Source organism: Manis pentadactyla, chromosome 13 (genome assembly GCF_030020395.1).
Source record: "Manis pentadactyla isolate mManPen7 chromosome 13, mManPen7.hap1, whole genome shotgun sequence".
In the NCBI taxonomy this organism is placed as follows: Eukaryota; Metazoa; Chordata; class Mammalia; order Pholidota; family Manidae; genus Manis; species Manis pentadactyla.
Window position 1 is genome coordinate 5,492,949 of NC_080031.1, and position 24,903 is coordinate 5,517,851.

Consider the following 24,903-nt stretch of genomic DNA (forward strand, 5'->3'; position numbering starts at 1 on the left):
GGGCTAGATCTTCCCCACAAGGATTTTTCCCTTGCTAAATTTCCAGGAGGGATCCAGGGCCCAAGCCAGGACCTCCAGGTCCCTACCTTGACCCCACTCCACTGTGACCAGCACTGGCTGGGGGCTTGAGGTGTGGAGGGGCATGAGGGCCTCCAGGGGGAAGAGGCAGGCAAGGTAGGAACTCATGCAGAGGTTTAATGAGCAGCCGCTGGGGCCGGGTGAGGGCGTGAAGGCAGACGGTGTCACTGTGGCAGAAGGCTGAGCAGGAGGCCAAGCAGAAGGGCACCTGGGAGGCAGCCAGGCGCCAGGAAGGCTCCCTGGGTCCCCGAGCTCAGCCGGTCGCCGTAACGGTCCAGCAGCATCAGGACCACTCCATTGGTCCAGCCAAACCCTTCCTGCAGAGGCGCGCCAGGGCGGGTGTGGGTCTCCACCCAGGGGCTCTGGTCCCGGCAAGCCCCCCGGGGGTTCCAGGGAGCACAGCCACGCTCCCTGTGGACCACACGGGGGGAGGAGCCAGGCCTAGCTTGGGGAGGTCACGGTGAGTTGTGGGGACAGCGGAACCCTGTGGTTCCCTGGGGCATGTTGGCCCACTCACCTGAACTTCATACTCCCCTCCACCGCCTGGCTGCCCACCGCTGCTGATGTCATACTAGGGACCAGAGGACGGGTTCCAAGGTCAGGCACTAGCCCCAGGCCCCACCGCAGCCCTCCAGGGGAAGCAAGAACTGGGAGCCCCTTTGGGAGAAGCTTGTCTGTCTGCAGTCTGACCCCGCAGTGCCTACGAATGGCCACTGGGCGCCGCCACTGTCCCTGCTGGGCTGGGCCTGGGCTTTGCAAAGCCCGACCCTCCACCAGCTCACCGGGGGGGAGGCCCCAGGGGGCTGGGCTCAGGGCCCGCTCACCTTCTCGTACATGGCTGACTTTTTGGAGTAGACGTCAAAGTTGGTTAGGATCCAATTCTGGGCCAGCTGGAAAGCCACCTCCTGGGTCCGAGGGGAAGGAGACTTGGCCAGACCTAGATCCCACCCCAGGCAGGACCCTGAGCCTCCAGAGCCCCCGTCCCAGGGGCAGCAGAGGCCTGAGTCTTACTGGCCTCAAGGAGGGAAAGAGGCCCAGGTCCTCAGACCTTCCTGGGACCGCAGGCCAGCCTGCTCTTCATCCAGGCCCAGGCTGGGGGGTGGAGAGGAGGGCTGATTCCCCTGACCGGTGGGGGTGGGCGTAAGTGTTTGCTGGGCGGGAGGCTAAGAGAGCAGAGCAGCCGGAGAAAGCCCCCCTCCCATCCTTTGTCCATGGCTCCCCTGTTCCAGGGAGGCCAAGCCTCTACCTCCACGGGCAGGGGGTGGCGGGGAGGGCCCTGGGATCTGCCGCATCGCTGCCTCCCTACCTCTGATGACGAGGTCCTGCAGGGGCGCCCAGGCATTGGGGAAGTCCCACTGTTGGCCTGTCTTCTGGAGAGAGGTCGGGACCCCGTACCGGTAGGTCAGGATCTGGTTGGCCTGTAAGGTTCCAGAGTTACTAAGACTGCGGGTTGGGGCTGCTCGGGGAGCCAGGAGGCTGGGCCCTCCTAAAGCCACATGTCCCTTTGCTGGTCCTTCTCTTCTTGGCTCACGGCTGCCCCCTGGTGGCTCTGGCGGGGCCCGCAGGCTGAGACAGCGCCGAAGAGGAGGAGGGAGTGGCTGCCACTTGCCGGAGGTGACTTGTCAGTCAGGGAGAGAGCGGGGTCCTGCCCCAGGGTCCCAGCCCACCCTGCTGTCCCCCTCACCTCCAGGTATTTCAAAGCCTTGTCCACGACGCCCACGTCAGAGAAGCAGCTGGTCCAGAGAGGAGCGAGGTTGGACGGGTAAAACTCCTGGTTCTTCTTTCTATTCTCGAGGTCAAAGTCAAACCAGGCACCCGTCTCCTCATCCCACAGGACGGCCTGCAGGGCAGCCAAGCGCTGTTCCCGCAACTGTCTGTACTTCGTGGCTTGGGATTCATTCCCTGCGTGGACACTGCCTTTAGGCTCAGCGACCAGGGTGTCCCACTTGGGCCCCATTCCCTAGTCTGCTTTGGCCTCCTCCTCTTGTCCTCCCCAAGAAGGCCTGGGCACCGAGGGGGCATGCCTACCTGGAGCCCACACTTAGGCCTCGTGGACCCTGAATTCCCTGAGCGAGGGGCCCTGCAGTGGCCTCTTCCTCGGGAGGGCACTGCCCATGAGGAATCCCCCCGCTCTGAAGAGTCAAAAGGTTATGTTTGGGGAGAAGGAGTGGAGCCTGTTTGGAGGTGTGGCTTGGGGACCCTCTCCTAGGCCCTGGAATCCCGCCCTGGAGTGAAGGTGAGTTGGGCTCTGAGGGACTCTTGCCCTGGTGGCAAGGGCTGAGGTACTGAGCATGCCGGGGAGCTGGAGGCCAGGCTCCTACTTGCAGCTCTATTGCTAAGGCTGTGGTGGGCACCCCCAGTGGGCCCCTCCCCTCGCCTCCCGCTGGCGTGCTCACCCAGCCTGGAATAGAAGTTGCTCATCAGCCCCTCCGCCTGGCATAGGAAGGCATTGAGGTCAACAGGCACAAATTTGCTGGTTCGAATGCTGCTCAGCAGTTTGGGGTTTGGGCTTCCCGCGAGCCAGCGTGAAGAGAAATCCCAGCCGGACTCGGCCCCAGCCTTGAGTTCAGCCCACAGGGCGTCACGGTCCCCTGTGAGGACAGGCAGCAGCAGACCGGGGCCAGGCCTGACGCAGCTGCAGGTGCCCGGCCCACCCAGACCTGCTTACCCTGTTGCTGCTCACCTTCCGGCAGCACGCCTGCCAGCTCCGCGTCTTTGCTGTAGGACTCCGGCCTGCCCAGAGGAGGGTGGGCAGCCTAGTGCTAGGAGGCTCTGAGCCCCTCGCTCGGGCTGGAGGCTGACCCATGTAGACTCCGGTGCCCGTAGGCCCCATAGCCCTGGGCTGCCCACCACTGACGGGGGCTGAGTCCCTCACTCCCTGCCCAGGAGGTCGTGACACTCCAAGCAGAGTGGAGAGACCAGAGACTGGGAGGCCGCCCCGCAGATCCTCACCTGGGGCCCCCGTAAGGGACATAGTAGCGATTCAGGACGTAGCTCTTCCCCCCCAAGCTCACAGAGACGCTCCTGTTCACAGTCCAGAAGTCCAGTTCCAAGGCCAAGGTCCCAATGTTGTCCCTGGGGGGAGCAGGCCGCACCTCAGCCCACGCACACCTGCTCAGCCCCGCCTTGGGGGTCCCGGGTGGGGGCCCGCAGGGCAGCAGGGTCACGGACCCACCGCAGGAAGGCCGTGTCGTTGGTGTGAGTCACGTAGCGCTCCATCATGAGGGTCAGGAGGGGCGGCTGGCTCCGCTGCAGGTAGTACACGCGGGCCCCGTTGGGGACATGCCCGTAGCTGCCAACACGGAGGCCGGCTGAGACGCAGCTGCCCGGCCTCCAGGGCGATCCAGCCACAAGCCCAGGGCACTGCTTCTCCGCGCGGCCCTGAGGCGCCCGGGCCCCCTTACTTTTTCACCAGGTCCAGGAAGTTCTGCAGCATGCCCTTCACCGTCCCAGTCATCTCAGAGAGGAGCAGCCCCTCCATCACCCAGTAGGAGTCCCTGGGGGAAGGGCCCGCTCAGGCATCGCCCATGCCACCCTCTGCCCTGCCCGCCGGCCCCGCTCAGGGCACCCCGCTGGCCCTGGCTCCCACCTCCCCGCCCCGCGCCACCCCGCAGCGCCCGCCTCGCACCAGTAGTAGAATTCAACAAAGCGCCCGCCGGGCACAATGAAGGGGTGCTCTGAGTAGATCAGGGAGAACTGCTCAGGGTGGCTGGAGACCGCTGGCTTCACCTGCAGGGGGGAGAGGGCACAGGGAGCCCAGAAGCCCCAGGGGGTGGAGGCTGGAGGGGCTGCGGGGGCAGAGGCCCTGGCAGCTGCTGGCCTTGGGGCTGGGCGGCCCGGGCTGGAGCTCTTCTCTGCTGCTGTCCCGCCATGTGGCTTTGCTCAAGGCCTGAGCCGCAGGGCCCTGGGCTGCTTGTCCCCACCTGCTGGCATCTGGAGTCCCAGCTAAGCTCGGGGGTGTGCAGGAGCCCCAGGCACCCCACCTGGCCCTGGCAGGTGCTAACCAAGCAGCGTCTGTCTCCTGTCAGGACCCAGGAGGGGACAGTCTCCTCCAGCTCCTCTTGTCTCCCAGGTCTCTGCTGCCCCCACCAAGCCAGGCCCAGACACAGGCCCCCCATTGTCTGGCCCACCCTTCCTGTGGAGGAAGCCCCAAACCCTCTGCCCAGCGAGGCGGATGTGGCTGACGTGGCCGAGGCAGAGCCACGGTAGGACCGGGGGTCTCGCCGTGTGTCCGGATCTGGAAATTTCTCTGTGCATTCCCTCCTAGCTCTGTCCGAGCGAGTGTGGGGGGAGCGTGGTGTTAGAGGGGAGGTCAGCCTGTCAGTTGTTTTGAGGGGAGCAGCAGAAGGGGGCGGGCTTGCTCCTGCGGGGCTGGGGGAGGAAGCAGGCCAAGCAGGCGAAGGAGCCCAGATCCCCACTGGGTGCCAGGGGCGCCAGGGCGCTGGGTCCGGCGGGGGGACGGGTGCTGTGCAGCCTTGGGCAAACTGCTGCCTGCTCGGAGCCTCGGGAGAGGAGAGGAAATGCCTGGCAGACCGTGCTGGTCACTCGTTCCCGAGCAGAGGCCCGGCCGGGGAGTGAGCCTCCGCCATGGGTGTGGGAGGCGGGCCTGGGCAGCCCGGAGGCGGCAGGGCAGGCTGTTTGCCTTGGGGAGGCTGGAGGACTTCAGGGAGGAGGCGAGGAGTTAGAAGTAGGTGCTCCTCCTCACCCTCCGAGGGATTCTTTCCAGAGAGCTTGTGTTCAAGGGACCAGCGGGGAGAGGCCCTGTCTGTGTGGTCAGGGTGGTGTGAGCCCCGTGCTAGCACAGCCCTCTCCCAGCTCCAGCCCCGGAGCCAAGCCTCAGGTGGCCCAGCACCCTGATACCTTCTTTCCCAGCTTCTTCCAGAGCTGGTGCAGTTGCCCTGCCCAGGCCCGCAGCTTGGGGTCCGAGATCTTCTGCAGGATCCGGGGGCTGGAAGAGCACCCACCCCACATGGATGAGGGAGGCAGGCCAGCCTGAAGGGCCCTCCCGTGGTCGCTGTTCAGGGAGGCACCTGTCTTTCCAGTCCTCAGGCGTCCAGGCCTGCAGCTCCTGCCCCACGGGCTGGAAGTGTTCTTGGACGAATGCCTGCAGCTGCTTCTGGGGGATGCTGGAGTTGTGCGCCTTGGCCAGCTCGTTGAAGTACCGCAGGACTTGGTCTGGGGAACAGGCGGCAGGAAAGGATCAGTGGGACCCCAGGAGCCTCTCCCTGATCAAAGGCTCCTCTCCGCCTGGGTTTGGCCCCCTGTCATCTTCGGTGGGAGGTTCAGGAGGAGGTGGGCCCCCCGGTGCCTCACCGGGAGCTGAGGACAGCGGCATGTCCACAAACTGCTTGTCATCCTGGTAGAGCTTGGCCATCTGAACTTGGTGCAGGAGCTCCCCGTGGCAGTAAATCTGGCTGCAGAGAGGGGTGGGGAGGGCGCAGAGCAGGTGCCACCATAAGCGGGGCAGAAAGGCTAGCGCCCGCGGCACGTCCCTGGAGCTGGACAGAGGCTGTGTGTGCCCGTGTCTGTCTGTGTACATGTGTGTGTGCCCGTGTGTGGCAGGTGTTCCTGGGTGGTGGTGACATACAGGGCTGACAGTTTGAGGCGGGACCTTGTGCAGTGAAGGACCTAAACAATTGCCGAGCCCACACTGGTTGGTAATTTGAAGCTGTGTAGAATACCTGGTGGGCAAAACCACGTCAGTGGCATGCTGGCATGGAATGGACCGGTTCTCTGTACAGCGGCCCTGTGCGGACTCGACCCGAAGGGCTTAGGGCAAAAGTCTGGGAGTTGCACACAGTAGCGATTGCTGAGATTTTGCATCTCAGATGCAAATTTCCAGATGCAGGATACCATGTAAGCCGTTGAGGAGATAGTTGCTAACTTGTTATTGCTGTTGATTGAAACCATCCCTGTGACTGAAGGACAGAAAATATTCCTGAAACCTGAAATGCCCATAATGTCTTGGGCGATGTCAGAGAAGCCCTGCTAAGGAAGGCAGCGCCCCAGCGAGTTCCTTAATAAGATGGAAATGGCTTGCACAGAAGTATGCTCCTCCGGGAATATGTCTGCATCCGTGAGCAGGGGGCCTCTTTTCTCCCAGGGCTGGCTTTGGAGGCACTGGAGGAGCCACCAGCCCTGTGACCAGCTCTCTGTTGACCAACAAAAAGCCGCTGGGCTTAGGGAGGGTGGTCCCGAGTGGACAGTGTCTTGTTTGGAAGCCCACGGCCGTCTGACTGACTGATGGAAATTTTGAAGAACATCATAACAAATCATTTTAGTGGGCGGGATTGCATGCTGTCCCCTTCCAGATGGGAGATGAAAGAGAAAAGCCCCCACGTTTGGGTCTTTATTGACTCATAGGCAGTAGCCAATGGCCTGGAAGATGGGTGGGAAAAACTGGACTATTGGAGGGGCATAACCCTAAAGAAATTACTCTGGGAGTTTAAAGGGCACATTACAGTAGCCCTGCTTGTACATGAAAATGCCTAGAATACTGTAAAAGCTCTATCGGAATAGGAGACACTCTACCATTGTGGCTGGGTCATAGTTCCAACACGGGCCAAGAGGTGTCATGTCACGTGGACGTCCCGTGCTGCATATATGGTCCTCAGAATGGCGGCTGGGCAGAGAATTGCATCAGGCAGTTGAAACATTTGTTGAATAAATGGGGAGAGACAAAAGCACGAAGGGCTGGCTTACTACCGTCATGAGTGTGTGTTCACACTCAGCATGAGGGGCTCTGGGCAAGGTCCCCACTGGAGAGGTCCCTGTGCTTTTCTGGGGACCCTGCAGAGAGGTTGCTAGTAAGACGGCACTGTTCTTCCCCACAGCACTTCAACTAACTTTTTTCCTGCGGGACACAGTGGTCCCTGTCCTTGGTCCCTGTCCAAGGTAGCAACTGTGGTTCCTAAGCAAGAAACAGTAACCCTCTTTTCAAACCTGTATGTCAGAACTCCTAAGGGCCTGATGAGGCGGGTCGTGCTAAATGGGGGCTCACAGTGAATGCAGCTGGGTTGCCTAGGGGTGGGAGTATTCCAGCCACTCTGGACCTGTGTAACCCTATCCTATATGAACAGGAGGGGCAGGGTGGGGACCCTTGCACGGTTGGTATTGCTGTGGGCAATCAGTATGGTGGTCAAACCTAAAGTCCCTTGCAGACAGGGAAGACATTTGCAAATACCAGTGACAAATGGAGAGGAGAACTAGCAGCTGAGGGTCCAGGGTGAGGGAGTGGTGTACGGCAAGAGTGGGAGGTCCAGCCCCGCATGGTGCCTGGAGAGAGACTCAGACCAGGGGCTAAAGGCGTCTATAGCACAGCTGCACCAGAGGCCTGGAACGGTGAGGCCCCGTGTCCGCCACGACCACCTCGCCTTTGGAACCTGGCCTGCAAACCTAAGGGGCCCTGTTCCAGGAGATATTTTGGTCTTGGGAGTGATGATGAGATGGACTGATTTTTGATGACTGAACAGCGCTCTGATAACGTGCCAGTGTCTTTGGACTCTAAGCTTTCCGGTTATACTTACTACAAAGGGTATCACCGCGGAAGAAGTTTCCGGGAACTGCTCCCCACTGGGTCTTTATAGAACTCCTGGCAGACCAATCCCTGTGTAACTATAAACCTTGAGAGCTGAAGCTGAGAAAGCCCCTGGTTTTAACGGACAAATACAGCAGCTGCACGGCCAACGTGCCACCGTGTGCCATGTGCACAGACACAGATCGCCCTTGTTTTTGTGGATAGAAAGCTGTTAGGTATAATAGGGAAAAAAAGGGCCTCTTACCGGCTTAGAGCAGTTGGTGTCACATGACACACCCCAATTGTCCTGGGGATGGCCCTGTCCTGGGTGAAGGAGGCTACTGAGGCTCAAGGAGAGCTCCAGTCGGAACCTCAGGGACGTGCGGACCACAGGACGCCCTCTGGGGCGCTTGCACCCCACGCTGGTGCTCTGTGACTGCGCCTGCTCTGGGAACAGATCAGGGGCCACACCCCGTAGTCCAGTTGGCAGGGGTCGGAATCTTCGGAACACCACCTGCGTCCTCCCATTGGAAGGAGGTGGGCTCTGCTATCTAACAGCGCTCAGTGGAAAAGTAACAGTTACAAATCACGGCCACTTGTGATGCCTGTCCATAAAATACTAGGTATATGGGCAAAGTGCAATTCCAATGGGAAGGCATAGAACATGCCTCTGTAACTCTTTAGACTCCATAATGAAACTGAATTATACTATGACTGTACTAGGATGTAGTTTGATGCTGGTTTTTTGGTATGATTCAACTACTTTATGTAAAAAAGCCATATGATGATAGTGATATTGATGATTACATATATTGGGAGGTTGAGTTAAAGCCTCCTCAGAATGTAATACTAAGGGGAAGTGACTGGCTTGAGGAAGAATTGAATTTAGATAATTTCTATGCTAAATAGCTCACAAATTTATCATAAGCTACCGACAGTGGCAGATAGGAGGGAAATGAGTAATAAAATCAGTACAAAAATATGAAGATGTAAAGCTTTATAGGCCCGATCAGTTGTTTCTTTAAATCTACCCCTTCTCTGCTCTGGCTCTGCCCAATGCCAGGCATAATCATACGACGGCTGTTCATTATGTAATGGCTGTGCCAAACACAGATGCTCAGACACATGTGATGGTTTTGCTCTAAGAGGGCCTAGTGCCAGGCCAGAGGGGTGGTGGGGAGTTCACTCCCGATGCCAACCATCTGGTCCCTGCAGACTCCACAGGCTAAGGGGCACAGCCTCTAACATAATTGCCCTCACTAGATTCATTTTCCCAAGACATGTAGGGCAAGGCCTGGGAGGGTCCTGGACACAGAGCTTCTGTGTCCCTTCCCCATGGAATCAGGACACACCGCCAACCTGGCACGTTGGTAAGGCTTCCAACCAGGAAGCTCCACTGTGCTTCAGTGTCCAGAGGTTTTATTAGGGTTTCATCACGTAAGTATGCTTGATTGACTCATTGACCATGTGACTGAGCTCAGTCCCTGGCCCTGTCCCCCTCCCTGGAGCTCAGACCGATATGGCACCCAAAGCCCCTACCCTGTAATCACACAGTCTCTCTGGTGTGGCTGCCTCCCTTCCTGAGTCATCTCATTAGCATGACCCATCTGGGGGCCACCATGAGCCACCTCACGAACATAAATCACCAGAACCCACTCTGAATACCAAAGATGCTCCTACCACTTGGGAAATCCTGAGATCTGAGAAGTCACATCCCAGGAAACCAGGCCGAAGGACAGACAGATTGTGTGTTATACAGCAGGTTACCCCTGGCCGCTGGTTCCTTTTAGCAGAACAACCGTGACTGTTTGAACATCCCCACTTGCTGTAGCGTATCGACATGAATATATCTAACATCTAGAGCTCGTGCTTGGTTAACTCAGTTACCTAATACATTTGACCATCAACATTAATATGATCTAACTAACAATGCCAGTGTTTTACCACATTACACTGTAGTAGATGTTACCTGAAGAACAAGTCAAAGAGGTTGGCGCACTTCAAGATTCTCCTACACTCTTTCATAATTAGTCTAGTCCAATATCATATCATATATGACCAAAATGTCTCCGGGGTTGAGGCCACTCAGGTTTGCAGGCTTCCATTCAATCCCGTCAGCTTCCAAAGCAGGAACGGTCTCAGCAATATTGAGCCAAGAGCCAATATCATTTCTTGCTCTGAGCTGCTTTTAGTGTTCATGTAATAGTGGATTTCTTTCATTGCATTTATGATTAATCTATTCATTCCTTTCCCTTTGCCCCTACTTCTCCTTTTCTCCATTTATAGCCAAACTTTTCCACTTTGGAAAGAACATCAGGTTTGGCCACTGGGCTGGTCCAGACTGCAGGCAGCAATACTAGTCTAGCAAGTGCCTCGCTGGGTGTCCCCTCCCACTCACACAGAGTATGTTGTGTACGTCCAGTTGTTGGTCACTGACCAAGAGTAGATAAAAACCCAAACACAGTGGCAAATACCAGGCCATCAAGCCTGCCAGGACGGTTCGGTCTCATCTTTGATCAGAGTGGTAGTCTGCTAAACAGCACGCTGTCTGGCCACCTTGGAGCTGCCGTTCATAAACCAAGCAGCTTTTCGTCGGTCAGTTGAGAGCTGTTCGTAGAGCACTGTCCACGTGGATACAGAATCCAGCAGCTCCGCAGGTGGTTCCCAAGTCAGTCCTGGGGGACACGAGTCGACCTGCTCTCGAGCGCGTCCCCCACCAGCAGCATGGGCTGCACGAACCATTCCCACCTTATTATGGAATTCTCCTGGGCACTGCCCTTCCTCTTAGAGCACTTCTCCAATATCACCCAGGTTACCATGGGTATTGCAGGTTTCAAGGTTGTCTTTATCAGTCATTAGGGCAGTTTCAATTAATGTCTGATAGCAAGTTAGTAATTGCCTCTCAGGTGGAAATTCTCTAGTCCAAAGTCTCAGCAGTCGTGCAGGGAGGTGCACACAGGCGTTTGCTCTAAGCTCCGGTCTACACTCCATGGAAGGCTATGATCTGTGTGGACTTGACTCCCATTAGGAATGTCCAATTAATATTGCTTGATGGGCAGATTTACATGCCTTTTGTTTTTATAATACTAGAGAGTGGAAACATTTCCCAGGCAGATACAATATCCAACTGGGTAATACATTCAGGGAAAACAGAAGCAATCACTTTCCATAAAAAGTGTCCACATAAATCAACTTTCACCCAAACTCTCATCGTGGCCTCATCAACTCTTTCATTCTTAACTGTGACCCCCCGGGAGGATTTCACCAACAGGTTTTGGTTTTACAATGCCAGTTAGGGTACGTGTTCCCCAGTCAGACTTAATATGCATTCCCATAAAATATTTGGGTGAAGGAGAAGCAACCACTTGATGTAAGCCTGTTTAAACATTCCAGTTTTCATCTGAACTCTCACCTTAATCCCAGCAATGCTTGCATTTCTGTATCCTCTCCATCCGATTGTATAGCCCCTTTCTGGGCCTCCCCAGTGGCTTTTGGTACCACAGTGCATGGGGTTCAGAGGTCACAGTCTTAGAAATGTCTCTGCCCTCTCACCATTCGCCCACTCACATGCATGAGGCTTTGAGCTCCCAGCAGGGGCTAGAGCTAAGGGACCCTGACCTCTTCATAACTCTCTTGTCTTGATTGGATTTTTGGACGCTGCCCCGGCAGGAGGGCAGGCATCTCGTTGCTGTCGTTGCCTTGCTGTTTCTCAATTCCTCCAAAGTGGGGAATAAAGCAGATTTGTTAAGGGCCCTTCCATTTGGGGGACCTTCAGAGACCCCACTGGTTCACTAAACCTCTAAGAGTCCTGCATTAAAACCTTTGTTTTGCCCCCCATCAATGTTTGATTTACTCACCCCGTTTTAATAACCCATTTAGATGTCTGCCCTGGGGAACAAGTCCTTCGCCTTCCTCCTCTGTCTATCCCACTCTCTTTGGAATTAGTCTCATCTTCTTCATCACTTGTTATTTCAGAATAATTTTTTCCTTTGGAGAGGGCTCAGAGGCTGCAGGCCGTGCCTCAGGCCGGCCGGAATCAGGGTCTGCGTCCGGGGCCCTAAGACGAGAGGCTGAGGTTGAGGCTGGCCAGAATCTAAGCATGGCCCGTCTCTCTCACTTTCATTTTGCTTTTATGGATAACAGTAACCAAAGGATTATATTTGTAGTTTTTTATTATTTTGCATTTTCTTCTGCATCCCCTGAGCCAACAGCCTAGGAGCTGGATTGTGATCTCTACGTTCCCTCGGCAGCTTTTACGTCCAGTTAGCTGATCACAGCCCAGCTGCTGTTCAGAACCATGGGTGACCCTGCGGCTGTCAAGGAATCAAAGGAACCTCACCCCTTGCTGTCGTGTTGCTCTTCCCGAGCCACATGTTTCAGCAGGGTAGGTCATTCTAGCAAATCATACATTCCCTGACCATCAGCTGCAGTGCTGTGATATAACTGGCATGACAAGCTAGCTCAGACACCGTCCCCAGGCCGAGGGTCCAGTCCCCAGTAAGGCCCCTCACTCCACCTCCAGTTGCAAGCTCAGAGGTCCCCAAGTTATCCCACTTCTGACCAACTGGCTACAAATTTGGCAGCGAACTCCTCAGGTTCAATAATTTACTAGAATGACTCATAGGACCCAGGAAAGCAGTATATTTATATGATTATAGTTTTATTACAAGGAATAAATCAGGACGTATCACCCTCCTGGCACACTGAAATGCTCAGCAAACAGGAGACTCCACTGAGCTTTGGTGTCCAGAGCTTTTATTGGGGTCTCATTACATAGGGATGATTGACTGAATCACTGGCCACGTGATTGACTCCAATCTCCAGCCCTCCTCTCCTCCCTGGAGCTCAGGCTCATGTGTCCCAAAGCCCTGACCGTGTGATCACATGGTCCTTCTGGTGTGGCCTCCCCTTTTCCTGAGTCCTCTCATTAGCAGGACCCGTGTAGGGCCCACCATAGTCATCTCATTAACATAAACTGTCAGGACCTGCCCCGAATACCAGATGCACTCCTGTCACTTGAAAGTCCCAGAGCTTAGAGGTTACCTCCCAGGACCCAGGATAACGACTAGACAAATTCTTCATTATACAACAAGTAGCTTCTACAGTAAAGGGTTGACTTAGCAGGTCTGGTGTATTCAACCCTGCAACCCTGCATATTTTTAAGAGTCTGGTGTGTGCCTGACTCCTGAGAGATAACCTCTCGGCTGCTGGAGCCCCGCTTGATAAATCTTTGTTTACCTGGGACCTTGGGCCTTACCAGATGTTTAATGCACAAATAATATATGATATTTTATGTGATTTATGGTGGGGGCTGAGGACCACCCAGTATCACCAGGACCTTTAGAAACCTGGAAACTGAGTAACTAAGATCTGCTATGCGGATTCCATGCCTCTGTAATGAGTCCCCAGTAAAACTCCTGGACACCAGGGGAGCTTCCTGTTGTCACACACTGTGCCTGGAAAAATTAAATGCTATCCACCTAAGTCCACTGGAAGTGGACGATTGGAAGGCTGTGTTTCTTCTCTCCTGACTCTGCCCTAAATGCCTTTTACCTTTCCTGATTTAATCTGTATCCTTTCACTGCAATAAACTACAATCACGGATATAATGATTCGGTGAGTACTAGTAAGCCGCAGAGGCTGAGGGCGGTCTTAGGACTGCCAGCACGGCCGTCTTTGCACCCTTTGGCAACTGACCTAATACTTGACAAACCTCTTGATCCACGGCTTCTCTGAAATCCCTACTACAATTGTTCCGGACAAAACCCATGAATTATCCCAGATATGTCCTTTCTCTTTATATTCCACAATCAATCATCAGCAAGTCTTATCAGTCTAATCTTCAAACTATATTCCATATTGAAGCACTTCTCACCTCTGTGGTCCTACGGCTGGAGCCCAAGCCCTGGCCCCTTTTCCCTGCAGCCTATTCCCTGGCCTATTTCTACCAGTCTCAACCACTCAGACCACCCCAGATCCTTAAAAGGTGACCTCAGGGCCTTTGCATTGCAGTTTCCATGTGTGGACTGTCTTCTCCCAGATCCGCACAGGGACGGTTCCTTCCATAGCCCTGCTCAAACATCACCTCCTCAGAGACACGTTCCCTCCCTGTCCTATCTGAAACAGCTCTGCTCACCCCCATGAGCAGCCCCCTAGTTTCATTTTACTTTTAATTGTGCTTCTATCAGTATTTAGCTTCTAGTATTACTTTTCTTGCTTACTAGGTAAGGCCCGTGGAGGTAGGGACCTCGCTTTTCTTGTTCACTGCTGCAGTCAAGAGATGGAGTGAGAACTCAATAAATCCAGGTCAAGTGAAGAATGGGCAACGCCTTGTGAGCCCCGGAGGCAGGACAGGTCCCCTGCCTCTATTATTTGGAGATGGACACTATGGCTCTGGAAGGAGGTCGCACTTGCCCTTGATCACAGAGGTCAGGGGTTAACCCAGGAGCTCTTCTCGACCTTACAACCCCTGTCACACCCAGGCTAGGGAAATGGGGCAGAAAGTTTCCTAGAAAAAAGCTGAGAACAGCCCTGCACAGCCCGAGGAGCAGCTTGGAGGGAGGGCAGGAGAGAGGGAGGCTTTGGCCAGCAGGCTCCTGGACCGCGCGTGGCCGGCCTCCGGCGGCTCCGTCTCCTCCCAGCACCGCAGCTCTGGTGCCTGGCACAGGGCTTGCTGCGTGGGAAACCCAGCTCCCCCTGCCTCTCTTCCCTCCGGAGGGCTGACCCCAGCGCTCAGCTCATCCCAGCCTTTCAGCCTGGCCTTCCTGTGCTGTCCCCAGATGTCTTTTCTGCCCCTACCTGTCACAGGGTGGGGGCAGGGCCGCCTGGGACCCCAGCCCCAGCAGAAGCATCAGGCCCAGCTCCCAGGAGTCCCCAGGCATGGCGGCTGTGGCTGTGGCGAATGAGCCAGTCCAGGCCCCTCCTGCTGGCTGGGGCACAGCCTGGCTTGCCTGCCTACTCAGGGCAGCCAAAGTCCAGGTTTGAGGTGTGGCCGCCTGAGGGGATGTGAGCCTGGCCTACACGTGGCCACCCCCACTCCCCACCTCCAGCTTTGGACTTTTTCTCCTCTTCTGCTTCTGTCTCAGCCGGTGCCACCTGCCCATGCCCTTCCTTAGAGCCAAGTGGGGTGGGGGTGGAGGGGCACCTGAGTGTCAGGGTCAAATTAGGCCACACATCTGTGACTCAGATGCCAGTTTCTCAGGTGGCCCCAAGACCACCACCTCAGAGGGCTGCCATTTCCATCAACATTTTCCAGAATGGCTCAAGATTCCATCCCAGGGGTGGTGAGAAACTCCAGGACTCTCACCGTTACCTACAAGGGACTCCACGAGAGGTCAGGGGAGCACACCCCACCTGCCTGACGAAGAGCAGGGTGACCCACCTGAGTGCTGACGTCTGCAGCGGGCCTTGCAGATCACTTAGGAGTTTGCTGAGGGAACGGGCTGGAGGCATCCTGCTAAGGGACGGGGAGAAGCGCAGCCCTCAGCATCAGGATGAGCCGAAGGGGCAGGGGTGGGGCAGGGGCACATCAGGAGGCTCCCGGACCCGTGAGTCAGGCCTGAAATGATGCCAGCGTGGGGGAGGTGCTTACCGCCCCCCTCACCGTGTGAGTTGAGTGACTGTGTGACCGTCGCTTTAAGACTCAGGCTCGCTGTCCGGGGTGCCCACTGTGGGGCCTGAGCAGCACTTGCCACAAGACAAGAGGGCCAGGCCCTGTGCTCTCCCTGGCAGCACCCCTGCCCTCCCCATGGGGACGGTGGAATAGCTGCTCACCTCTGTTTGCCCGCCTCCTTCCTGCCATCCCTGCCTCCACATACTATATACGCCCTTCCTTTTTATTTTTATTAAAGTATCATTGATATACAACCTTATGTTGGTTTCAATTATACAAGTGGTTCAACAGTTACCATACTGTCAAGTCATCGCCGCTTCAGTTGTAGTCACTGTCTGTCAACGTAGTAAGATGTTACCGAATCGTTAACTGCATTCTCCGTGCTGTACTGCTGTTCCCGGGACCAACGTATATTATGATTGTGAATTATTGTGCCCCTTTAGTCCCCCCTCCTCCCCACTCCCCCTTGGTACCCACTAGGCCCTTCTCTGTGTCTGTGAGTCTGCTGCTATTTTGTTCCTTCTGTTTCACTTTGTTTTATACTCCACAAATAAGTGAAATCATATGCTATTTGTCTTTCTCCGCCTGGCTTATTTCACTGAGCATAATACCGTCTAGATCCATCCATGTTGTTGCAAATGGCAGGATTCTTTTCTTTTTATGGCTGAATAGTATTCCATTGTGTATATGTACCACATCTTTACCCATTCATCTCTTGATGGACACTTAGGTTGCTTCCATATTTTGGCTATTGCAAATAAAGCTACAGTGAATATAGGGGTGCATATGTCTTTTTTAATCAGGGACTTTGCTTTTTTTAGGTAAATTCCTAGGAGTGGAATACTGGGTCAAATGGTATTTCTATTTTTAGTTTTTTAAGGAACCTCCATATTGCTTTCCACAATGGTTGAATTAATTGACATTCCCACCAGCAGTGCAGGAGGGTTCCCCTTTCTCTGCATCCTCGCCAGCATTTGTTGTTCTTAGTCTTTTCGATGCTGGCCATCCTTACTGGTGTGAGGTGATATCTCATTGTGGTTTTAATCTTCCTTTTTTTTTAAAAAAAAAACATATTTTCTTGTGGTTAAAGATATATAACATAAAATTTACCATTTCAACCATTTTTAAGTACACAATTCAGTTTATATTACATTCACAATGTTCTGCATTATAACTTTAGCTTAGTTTCAAAATATTTTTTAATCATAAACACTCTCTAACCGTTAAATGATAACTTCTCTGCCCTCCCTCCCGATGGCCCTGCAAATCACTATTCTACTTTCTGTGTTTCTGAATTGGCCCGCTCGAGGTACTTCATTTAAGAGGCATCATACAACATTTGTCCTTTTGTGCCGGACTTATTTCATTAGCATGTTTGCACAGTTCATCCATGTTTAAGCATGTATGAAAATTTCACTCCTCTTTAAGGTTGACAAACACTCCACTGCACGCACCGATCACATTTTCTTTATCTGTTTTCTGTTGAGGGGCACTTGGGTTGTTTCCACCTTTCGGCTCTTGTGAATAATGCTGCTGTGAACTTGGGTGTACAAATACCTGCTCAAACTCATGCTTTCAGTTCCTTTGGGAATGTACCTAGAAGTGGAATTGCTGGAATTGCTGGATCATATGGTAATTCTATGTTTAACTTTTGAAGAACTGCCAGACAGTTTTCCATAATAGCTAAAACATTTTACATTCCCACCACCAATACACAATAGTTACAATTTCTTCACATTCCCCCCAACACTTGCAATTTTCTGTTTGTTTTTTTTCATAATAGCCATCCTAACAGATGTGAAGTGATATCTCATGTGGTTTTGATTCGCTTTTCCCTAACGATTCACGATGCTAAGCATCTTTTATGTACTTATTGGCTATTTGTATATCCTCTTTGCCCATTAAAATTTCTTTAAGTAGGTTTTGAAATTGGAAAGTGTGAGTTCTCTGACTTTTTTTTTTTTTTCCAAGATGGTTTGGCTATTTACAGAGTCTTGCAATTCCATATGAATTAGAGGATCATCTTTTTTACTTCTGAGAAAAAGGTTATTGGGGTTTTGATAGGGATTGCATTGAATCTATAGCTTTAGGTGTTAGTGACATCCTAACAATATGAAGCCTTCTTACCCGTAACACTAGATGTCTTCCGATTTATTTAGATCTTTCAGCAATGTTCTGTGATGTTCAGTGTACAAATCTTTCATTTCCTTGGATAAATTTATTCTTAGGTATTTGTTTAGATGCTTTTGTAAATGTTGTTTTTGAAATTTCCCTCTCAAATTGTTCTTTGCGGGTGTATAAAAACTCAACTGATTTTTTATGTTGATTTTGTGACCCTGCAACTTTGCTGAATCTGTTTATTAGATCTAGTAGCTTTTCCTGTGCATGCTTTGGGACTGTCTATATATAGAATTATGCCATCTGTGAAAGCTATACCTTCTTTTCCAATTTGACTGCTTTTATTTCTTCCTTGTCCTGCTGCTCTGGCTAGAGTTGCCAGTACAGTGACGAATGGCAGTGGTGACAGCAGATATCCTTGTCTTCTTCCTGATTTTAGGGAGAAAGCATTCAGTCTTTCACCACTGAGTATGGTGCAACACGGCGGGTTTGCCTAAATTCCATATGTTGTACTGAGGGAGTTCCCTTCTCTTCCTGTTTTTAGAATGTTTTTATCACGGAAAGGTGTTGGATTTGGTCAAATGTCTTTTCTGCATCAATTAATGATCACATTTCCCCCCCCCATTTGTTCTGTTAATGCAGTGTTTTACATTGATTAATTTTCTTATGTTGAACCACCCTTGCATTTGTGGGACAAATCTCTTGCATGGTCTATAATCCTTTTACTATGCTGTTGGGTCTGGTTTGCTAGTATTTTGCTGAGGATTGTTACAGTATGTACATGAAGGATATTGGACTGCAAATTTCTTGTGATGTCTTTATCTGGCTTAGGCATCAGCGATGCTGATCTCTTAGAATGAGTTAGGAAGTGTTTTGCCATCCCATGTTTGGAAGAATTTGAGAAGAGTTGGTGTTAACTCTTCAGGTGTGTGGTAGAGTTCACCAATGAAGCCATTGGTCTTGGGCTGTATTAGGGTTCTTCAGAGAAATAAACAATAGGATGTGTATGAAAGCATGTGTGTGTGTGTGTGTGTGTGTGTGTGTGTGTAGAGAGATAGAGACAGAGAGACTGATTTTAAGGAATTTGCTTAAAATCCTTGGGAGGGCTGACAAGTCCAAAATCTGCAAATAGGCCAGCACACTGGAGGACCAGGGATGAGCTGCACTTCAAACCTAAAGTCATTCCGCTGATAGAATTCCCTATTCAGAAGAGGTCAGCATTTTTCTGTTAAGGTCTTCCACCGATTAGCTGAGGCCCACCTACATTATTGAGGGTGAGAAAGTGCAGGAAGTGGGAACAGCATGAGAGCTCTACCTTCAGGATTTCCCAACTCCACTTTAAATGAGGTTTTCCTTTATTCACCCCAAAGGAAGAAGCTTACTTTATATACCCCAGCAGGAGGGAGGAAGATTTTCTTCTTGCCCAGCAACATCCCAGCCAATAAGAAGTTGCTACAGCCCAGCTTTCCTCCAACTGACTTTTGCTCCAAACAGCCCTTCCCAACTTCCTTCTTTCCTTTAGAAAAGAAAGCTCCTCCCCTTTGTTCCCGGACTTGCCTGTGGGCCAACATAGTTTGCATGTCCTGAATTGTAGTTCCTTTGCTATTTCCAAATAAGCTCATTTTGCTAGTAAACTGGCTATTTTTTTCTTACAGTTGACAAAGGTAATTCACTTCACTCAAAGTCTACTGATTTAAAGGACAATCTCATCTAAAAAATTCCTTCATAGAGACATCTACAACAATCTTTGACTAAATGTCAGGGTACTTTGGCCTAGCCAAGTTGACACATAAAATTAAGTAGAATGTGGAGTTTTCTTTGTTGGGAGGCTTTTAATTACAATCTCTTCATAAGTCTGCTGAGATTTTCCATTTCTTTTTCATCAGTTTAGGTAATTTGTATGTTTCTAGGAATTTGTCCATTTCCTCTAGGTTAACTAATTTGTTGGCACATAAGTGTTCATAGTATTGTCTTTTTATTTTTGTAAAGTCAGTGGTAATGGCCCCATTTTTATTTCTGATTTTAGTTTTTTGTGTCTCTTTTTTTTATTTATCAATTTTCTTTTTCTGGTTAAAGATTAGTCAGTTTTGTTGATTTTTTTCAAAGAACCAACTTTTGGTTTCCTTGATTGTCTCTACTGATTTTTCTATTTCCTATTTTATTTATCTCTTCTCTAATTGTTATTATTTACTTCCTTTTGTGAGTTTTAGGTTTAGTTTGCTCTTCTTCTAGTTCCTCAAAGTTATAGTAAAGTTAGGTTATTGATATAAGTTCATTCTTTTTGCGCTTGCTTTGGCAGCACATATATTAAAATTGCAATAATACAGAGAAGATGAATATGGCCCCTACTGAAGGATGACATGCAACTTCATGAAGCATTCCATATTCTAAAAAAAAAAAAAAGAGATCATTATTTTTTAATGTAGACATTTGCAGCTATAAATTTTCCTCTGAGAGGTGCCTTTGCTGTATCCCATAAATTTTGGCATGTTGTGCTCTTGTTTTCATTCATTGGTAAGTATTTTCTAATTTCCCTTGTGATTTGTTCTTTGACTCTTGGATGTTTAAAAGCATGCTGTCTAATTTCCATTTAAAATTTTTTCACTTTTCCTTCTCTTATTTATTGCTAGTTTCATTTCATTGTGGTTGGAGAAGATACTTTGTATGATTTTGATCTTTTAAAATTTAATGAGACTTGTTTTGTGGCCTAACATATGGTCTATCCTGGAGAAAGTTCCATGTGCATTTGAGAAGAATGTGTATTCTGTTGGGTACAGAGCTCTAGTTGTTTTATTGTGTTGCTCAGTCTTCTATTTCCCTATTAATCTTCTGTCTGGATAATCTATCCATTATTTAAAGTCATGTATTGAAATCTCCAACTATTATCACAGAACTGTCTATTTTGCCCCTCAATTCTGTCAGTGTTTGCTTTATATATTTTTGAGCTCTGTTGTTTAGTGCATATATTTATAATTATTAATCTTGATGACTTAACCCTTTTATCAATATAGAATGCCCTTTTTGTTCCTTATAACAGTTTTTGACTTGAAGTCAATTTTGTCTGATATTAGTATAGCTACCCTGGCCCTATTTTGGTTATTATTTACATGAGATATCTTTTTTTGTCTTTACACTTTCAATCTATTTGTGTCTTTGGATCTAAGGTGAGTCACTAATAGACAGAAGATGGATCATTTTTTTAAAAGTCTATTCTTCCACTTTATGCCTTTTGATTGGAGAATTTAATCTTCTGCTATTTTGCTGTTTTTTTCCCTGCGTGCCTTATACCACTTTTTCCCCTCATTTCCTCCATTACTGATTTCTTCTGTGTTGTTGATTTTGTTGCAGTGAAACATTTTGATTCCCTTTTCATTTCCTTTTGTGTATGTTTTTTTGGTGATTTATTTGTAGTTACTATAGGAATTACAGTTAACATCCTGACTTAATAACAAGCTAGCTCAAATTAATGCCAACTTAACTTTGATAGTATAAAAGATTCTGCTGCAATACATCTCTGTCTTCCTCCCATTATTTTATTGTTGTCACAAATGACACCTTTTCATGTGTGCCCAATAAAGCAAATGTATATTTTTCACAAGGTTGCCTTTCAAATTCTCTATTATATTAAAGGTGGAGTTACAAAAGAAAATAAAATGATACCTGCTTTTATATTTGCCCATGTATTTACCTTTATTGGAGATCTTTATTTCTTCATATGGCATTAGTTACTATCTAGTGTCATTTCAACCTGAAAGGTTTCTTTAGCATTTCTTGTGAAACAACTTTTGTTCATCTGTGAATGACTTAAGTTTTCTCTCATTTTTGAAGGACAGTTTTGCCAGGTATAGAATTCTTGGTTGACTCTTTTCTCTTTCAGCACTTTAAATATGCCATCCTGCTGCTTCCTGGCCTCCATGATTCCCAAAGAGTACTTGGTGGTTAATCTTATTGAGGATAACTTGTGCTTAATGAGTTGTTTAACATTTGCTGCTTTCAAGATTCTCTCTGTCTTTGTCTTTCAACAGTTTGATTGTAATGAATCTTGATGTGTCTCCAGGTTTCTCATATTTAGTATTCTTTGGGATTCTTGGTTTCTAGATTCATAGATTCATGTCTTCCATCAAATCCTAGGCTTTATTTATTTAAAAATTCTTTCCTCCCCTTCCTCCCTCTATTCCACCTCTGGGACTCCCATAGTGAGAATGTTGGTCTTCTTGATGGTAATCCATGGGTCCTTTGTCTATGTTCACTTTTTTCATTCTTTTTTATTTCTGCTCAGACATGATAATGTCAGTTGTATCATCCTTAAGTTCTCTGATTCTTTTGCTTGTACAGATCTGCTACTGAACCCTTCTAGTGAATTTTTTATTTCAATTATTTTAACTGTTCCAGAGTTTGATTGGTTTATTTTTATAAGCTCCATAATCTGCTTGGTTTATTTTCACAATTTATATCTCTTGATATTCTCATTTTTTTATACATTCACTTTTTTTCTTTCAACCCTAAATATTTCTCTCTACTATCTTCTTGCTTACATGGTATCTGAGGAGGAATACAATGTAATTCTTAACCTTATTCCTCTACAAGTAATGTCATCTTTTCCTCTGGTTTCTTTCAAGACTTTTTTTCTTTATCTTTGATTTCCTGTGGCTTGAATGTGATATGCATCGGTGCATATTTGGGGGCAGTTATTCTGCTGGGTGTTCTCTGAGCTTCCTGGATAAGTTGGTTGCTGCCTGACATTAATTTTGGGAAATTCTCAAGCTATCATTGCTTCAAATATTACTTCTGTTCCTCCCTCTTTCTTTTCCTTCTGTTGTTCCCATTAATACATATGATACACATTTTGTAGTTGTCAGCCAGTTCTTGGATATTCTGTTCTTTGTTTCAGACTTTTGTTTTTTTTTTGAGTTTTAGAAGTTTCTCCTGACATCTCCTCAAGCTCACTGAATCTTTCCCTAGCTCTGTCCACTCTAATAATGAGCCCATCAAAGACATTGTTCATTTCTGCTACAGTGTTTTTTTATTTCTGATATTTCTCATTTACTCATATTTATAAGAATTTCCATCTCTTCGATTACATTACCTATATGTTCTGGCATATGGCCTACTTTTCCCATTATAGCACCTAACATATTAATCATAGTTGTTTTGAACTTCCTGACTCACTATGACCAGGACTGGCTGGGTGGATGAGGGAAGAGGAATAGAGTCTAGGAATGGAGGATGAAGAGGCAGGACAAGGAAGGAACTCATGCAGAAGTTCAATGCACAGGAGCTGGGGTCAGATGAGGAAGTGAAAGCAGATGGGGCAGTGAAGCCATCAGTGTGGCGGAAGGCTGAGCAGGAGGCCAAGCAGAAGGGCACCTGGGAGGCAGCCAGGCGCCAGGAAGGCTCCCTGGGTCCCCGAGCTCAGCCGGTCGCCATAACGGTCCAGCAGCATCAGGACCACTCCATTGGTCCAGCCAAACCCTTCCTGCAGAGGCGCGCCAGGGCGGGTGTGGGTCTCCACCCAGGGGCTCTGGTCCCGGCAAGCCCCCCGGGGGTTCCAGGGAGCACAGCCACGCTCCCTGTGGACCACACGGGGGGAGGAGCCAGGCCTAGCTTGGGGAGGTCACGGTGAGTTGTGGGGACAGCGGAACCCTGTGGTTCCCTGGGGCATGTTGGCCCACTCACCTGAACTTCATACTCCCCTCCACCGCCTGGCTGCCCATCGCTGCTGATGTCATACTAGGGACAAGAGGACGGGTTCCAAGGTCAGGCACTAGCCCCAGGCCCCACCGCAGCCCTCCAGGGGAAGCAAGAACTGGGAGCCCCTTTGGGAGAAGCTTGTCTGTCTGCAGTCTGACCCCGCAGTGCCTACGAATGGCCACTGGGCGCCGCCACTGTCCCTGCTGGGCTGGGCCTGGGCTTTGCAAAGCCCGACCCTCCACCAGCTCACCCGGGGGGAGGCCCCAGGGGGCTGGGCTCAGGGCCCGCTCACCTTCTCGTACATGGCTGACTTTTTGGAGTAGACGTCAAAGTTGGTTAGGATCCAATTCTGGGCCAGCTGGAAAGCCACCTCCTGGGTCCGAGGGGAAGGAGACTTGGCCAGACCTAGATCCCACCCCAGGCAGGACCCTGAGCTCCAGAGCCCCCGTCCCAGGGGCAGCAGAGGCCTGAGTCTTACCGGCCTCAAGGAGGGAAAGAGGCCCAGGTCCTCAGACCTTCCTGGGACCGCAGGCCAGCCTGCTCTTCATCCAGCCCAGGCTGGGGGGTGGAGAGGAGGGCTGATTCCCCTGACCGGTGGGGGTGGGCGTAAGTGTTTGCTGGGCGGGAGGCTAAGAGAGCAGAGGAGCCGGAGAAAGCCCCCCTCCCATCCTTTGTCCATGGCTCCCCTGTTCCAGGGAGGCCAAGCCTCTACCTCCACGGGCAGGGGGTGGCGGGGAGGGCCCTGGGATCTGCCGCATCGCTGCCTCCCTACCTCTGATGACGAGGTCCTGCAGGGGCGCCCAGGCATTGGGGAAGTCCCACTGTTGGCCTGTCTTCTGGAGAGAGGTCGGGACCCCGTACCGGTAGGTCAGGATCTGGTTGGCCTGTAAGGTTCCAGAGTTACTAAGACTGCGGGTTGGGGCTGCTCGGGGAGCCAGGAGGCTGGGCCCTCCTAAAGCCACATGTCCCTTTGCTGGTCCTTCTCTTCTTGGCTCACGGCTGCCCCCTGGTGGCTCTGGCGGGGCCCGCAGGCTGAGACAGCGCCGAAGAGGAGGAGAGAGTGGCTGCCACTTGCCGGAGGTGACTTGTCAGTCAGGGAGAGAGCGGGGTCCTGCCCCAGGGTCCCAGCCCACCCTGCTGTCCCCCTCACCTCCAGGTATTTCAAATAGTTGCCCAGGATGCTCAGTTCAGAGAAGCAGCTGACCCAGAGAGGACTGTGGTTGGATGGGTAAAACTCCAGGATCCGTCCATGTTCAGAGCAGTAGTCAAACCAGGCACCCGTCTCCTCACCTCACAGGACGGCCTTCGGGTCAGTCGAGCATTGTTTCTGCACATTACAGCAGTCCATAGCTTTGCAGTAGGTCTCTCACGTGGCTTCGGGTTTAGATGTACATCCAGGGCCCAGATCTTTGGAACCTGCAGAAGCTCTCTGGAAAGAATCCCTCGGAGGGTGAGGAGGAGCACCTACTTCTAACTCCTCGCCTCCTCCCTGAAGTCCTCCAGCCTCCCCAAGGCAAACAGCCTGCCCTGCCGCCTCCGGGCTGCCCAGGCCTGCCTCCCACACCCATGGCGGAGGCTCACTCCCCGGCCGGGCCTCTGCTCGGGAACGAGTGACCAGCACGGTCTGCCAGGCATTTCCTCTCCTCTCCCGAGGCTCCGAGCAGGCAGCAGTTTGCCCAAGGCTGCACAGCGCCCGTCCCCCCGCCGGACCCAGCGCCCTGGCGCCCCTGGCACCCAGTGGGGATCTGGGCTCCTTCGCCTGCTTGGCCTGCTTCCTCCCCCAGCCCCGCAGGAGCAAGCCCGCCCCCTTCTGCTGCTCCCCTCAAAACAACTGACAGGCTGACCTCCCCTCTAACACCGCGCTCCCCCCACACTCGCTCGGACAGAG

At 51.1% G+C, this 24,903-nt stretch overlaps 2 protein-coding genes and 1 non-coding gene across 3 annotated transcripts; 1 reads left to right on the forward strand and 2 right to left on the reverse strand.

Moving 5' to 3' along the window:
- Nucleotides 1–177: 177 nt before the first annotated feature.
- TREH (trehalase) lies at nucleotides 178–14,555 on the reverse strand. Its single transcript, XM_057490627.1, has 15 exons — nucleotides 14,393–14,555; nucleotides 5,392–5,492; nucleotides 5,109–5,253; nucleotides 4,939–5,026; nucleotides 3,707–3,807; nucleotides 3,483–3,575; nucleotides 3,254–3,370; nucleotides 3,031–3,153; nucleotides 2,762–2,811; nucleotides 2,475–2,669; nucleotides 1,763–1,980; nucleotides 1,385–1,496; nucleotides 903–1,015; nucleotides 596–649; nucleotides 178–395 (listed from the first exon to the last, which is right to left on the reverse strand). Exons 1-15 carry the CDS (start codon nucleotides 14,473–14,475, stop codon nucleotides 243–245), a joined length of 1,746 nt encoding a protein of 581 aa, XP_057346610.1. The 5' UTR covers nucleotides 14,476–14,555; the 3' UTR covers nucleotides 178–242.
- A 5,052-nt stretch (nucleotides 14,556–19,607) lies between these two features.
- LOC118929704 (U6 spliceosomal RNA) lies at nucleotides 19,608–19,714 on the forward strand. Its single transcript, XR_005031706.2, has one exon. It is a non-coding gene; the product is annotated as a U6 spliceosomal RNA (small nuclear RNA).
- Nucleotides 19,715–21,744: 2,030 nt separating this feature from the next.
- On the reverse strand, nucleotides 21,745–24,583 carry LOC118929654 (trehalase-like). The gene is made up of 5 exons (XM_057491083.1): nucleotides 24,580–24,583; nucleotides 24,166–24,305; nucleotides 23,788–23,899; nucleotides 23,308–23,420; nucleotides 21,745–23,054 (listed from the first exon to the last, which is right to left on the reverse strand). The coding sequence occupies exons 1-5, from the start codon at nucleotides 24,581–24,583 to the stop codon at nucleotides 22,767–22,769; spliced, it is 657 nt and encodes a 218-aa protein (XP_057347066.1). The 3' UTR covers nucleotides 21,745–22,766.
- Nucleotides 24,584–24,903: the final 320 nt, after the last annotated feature.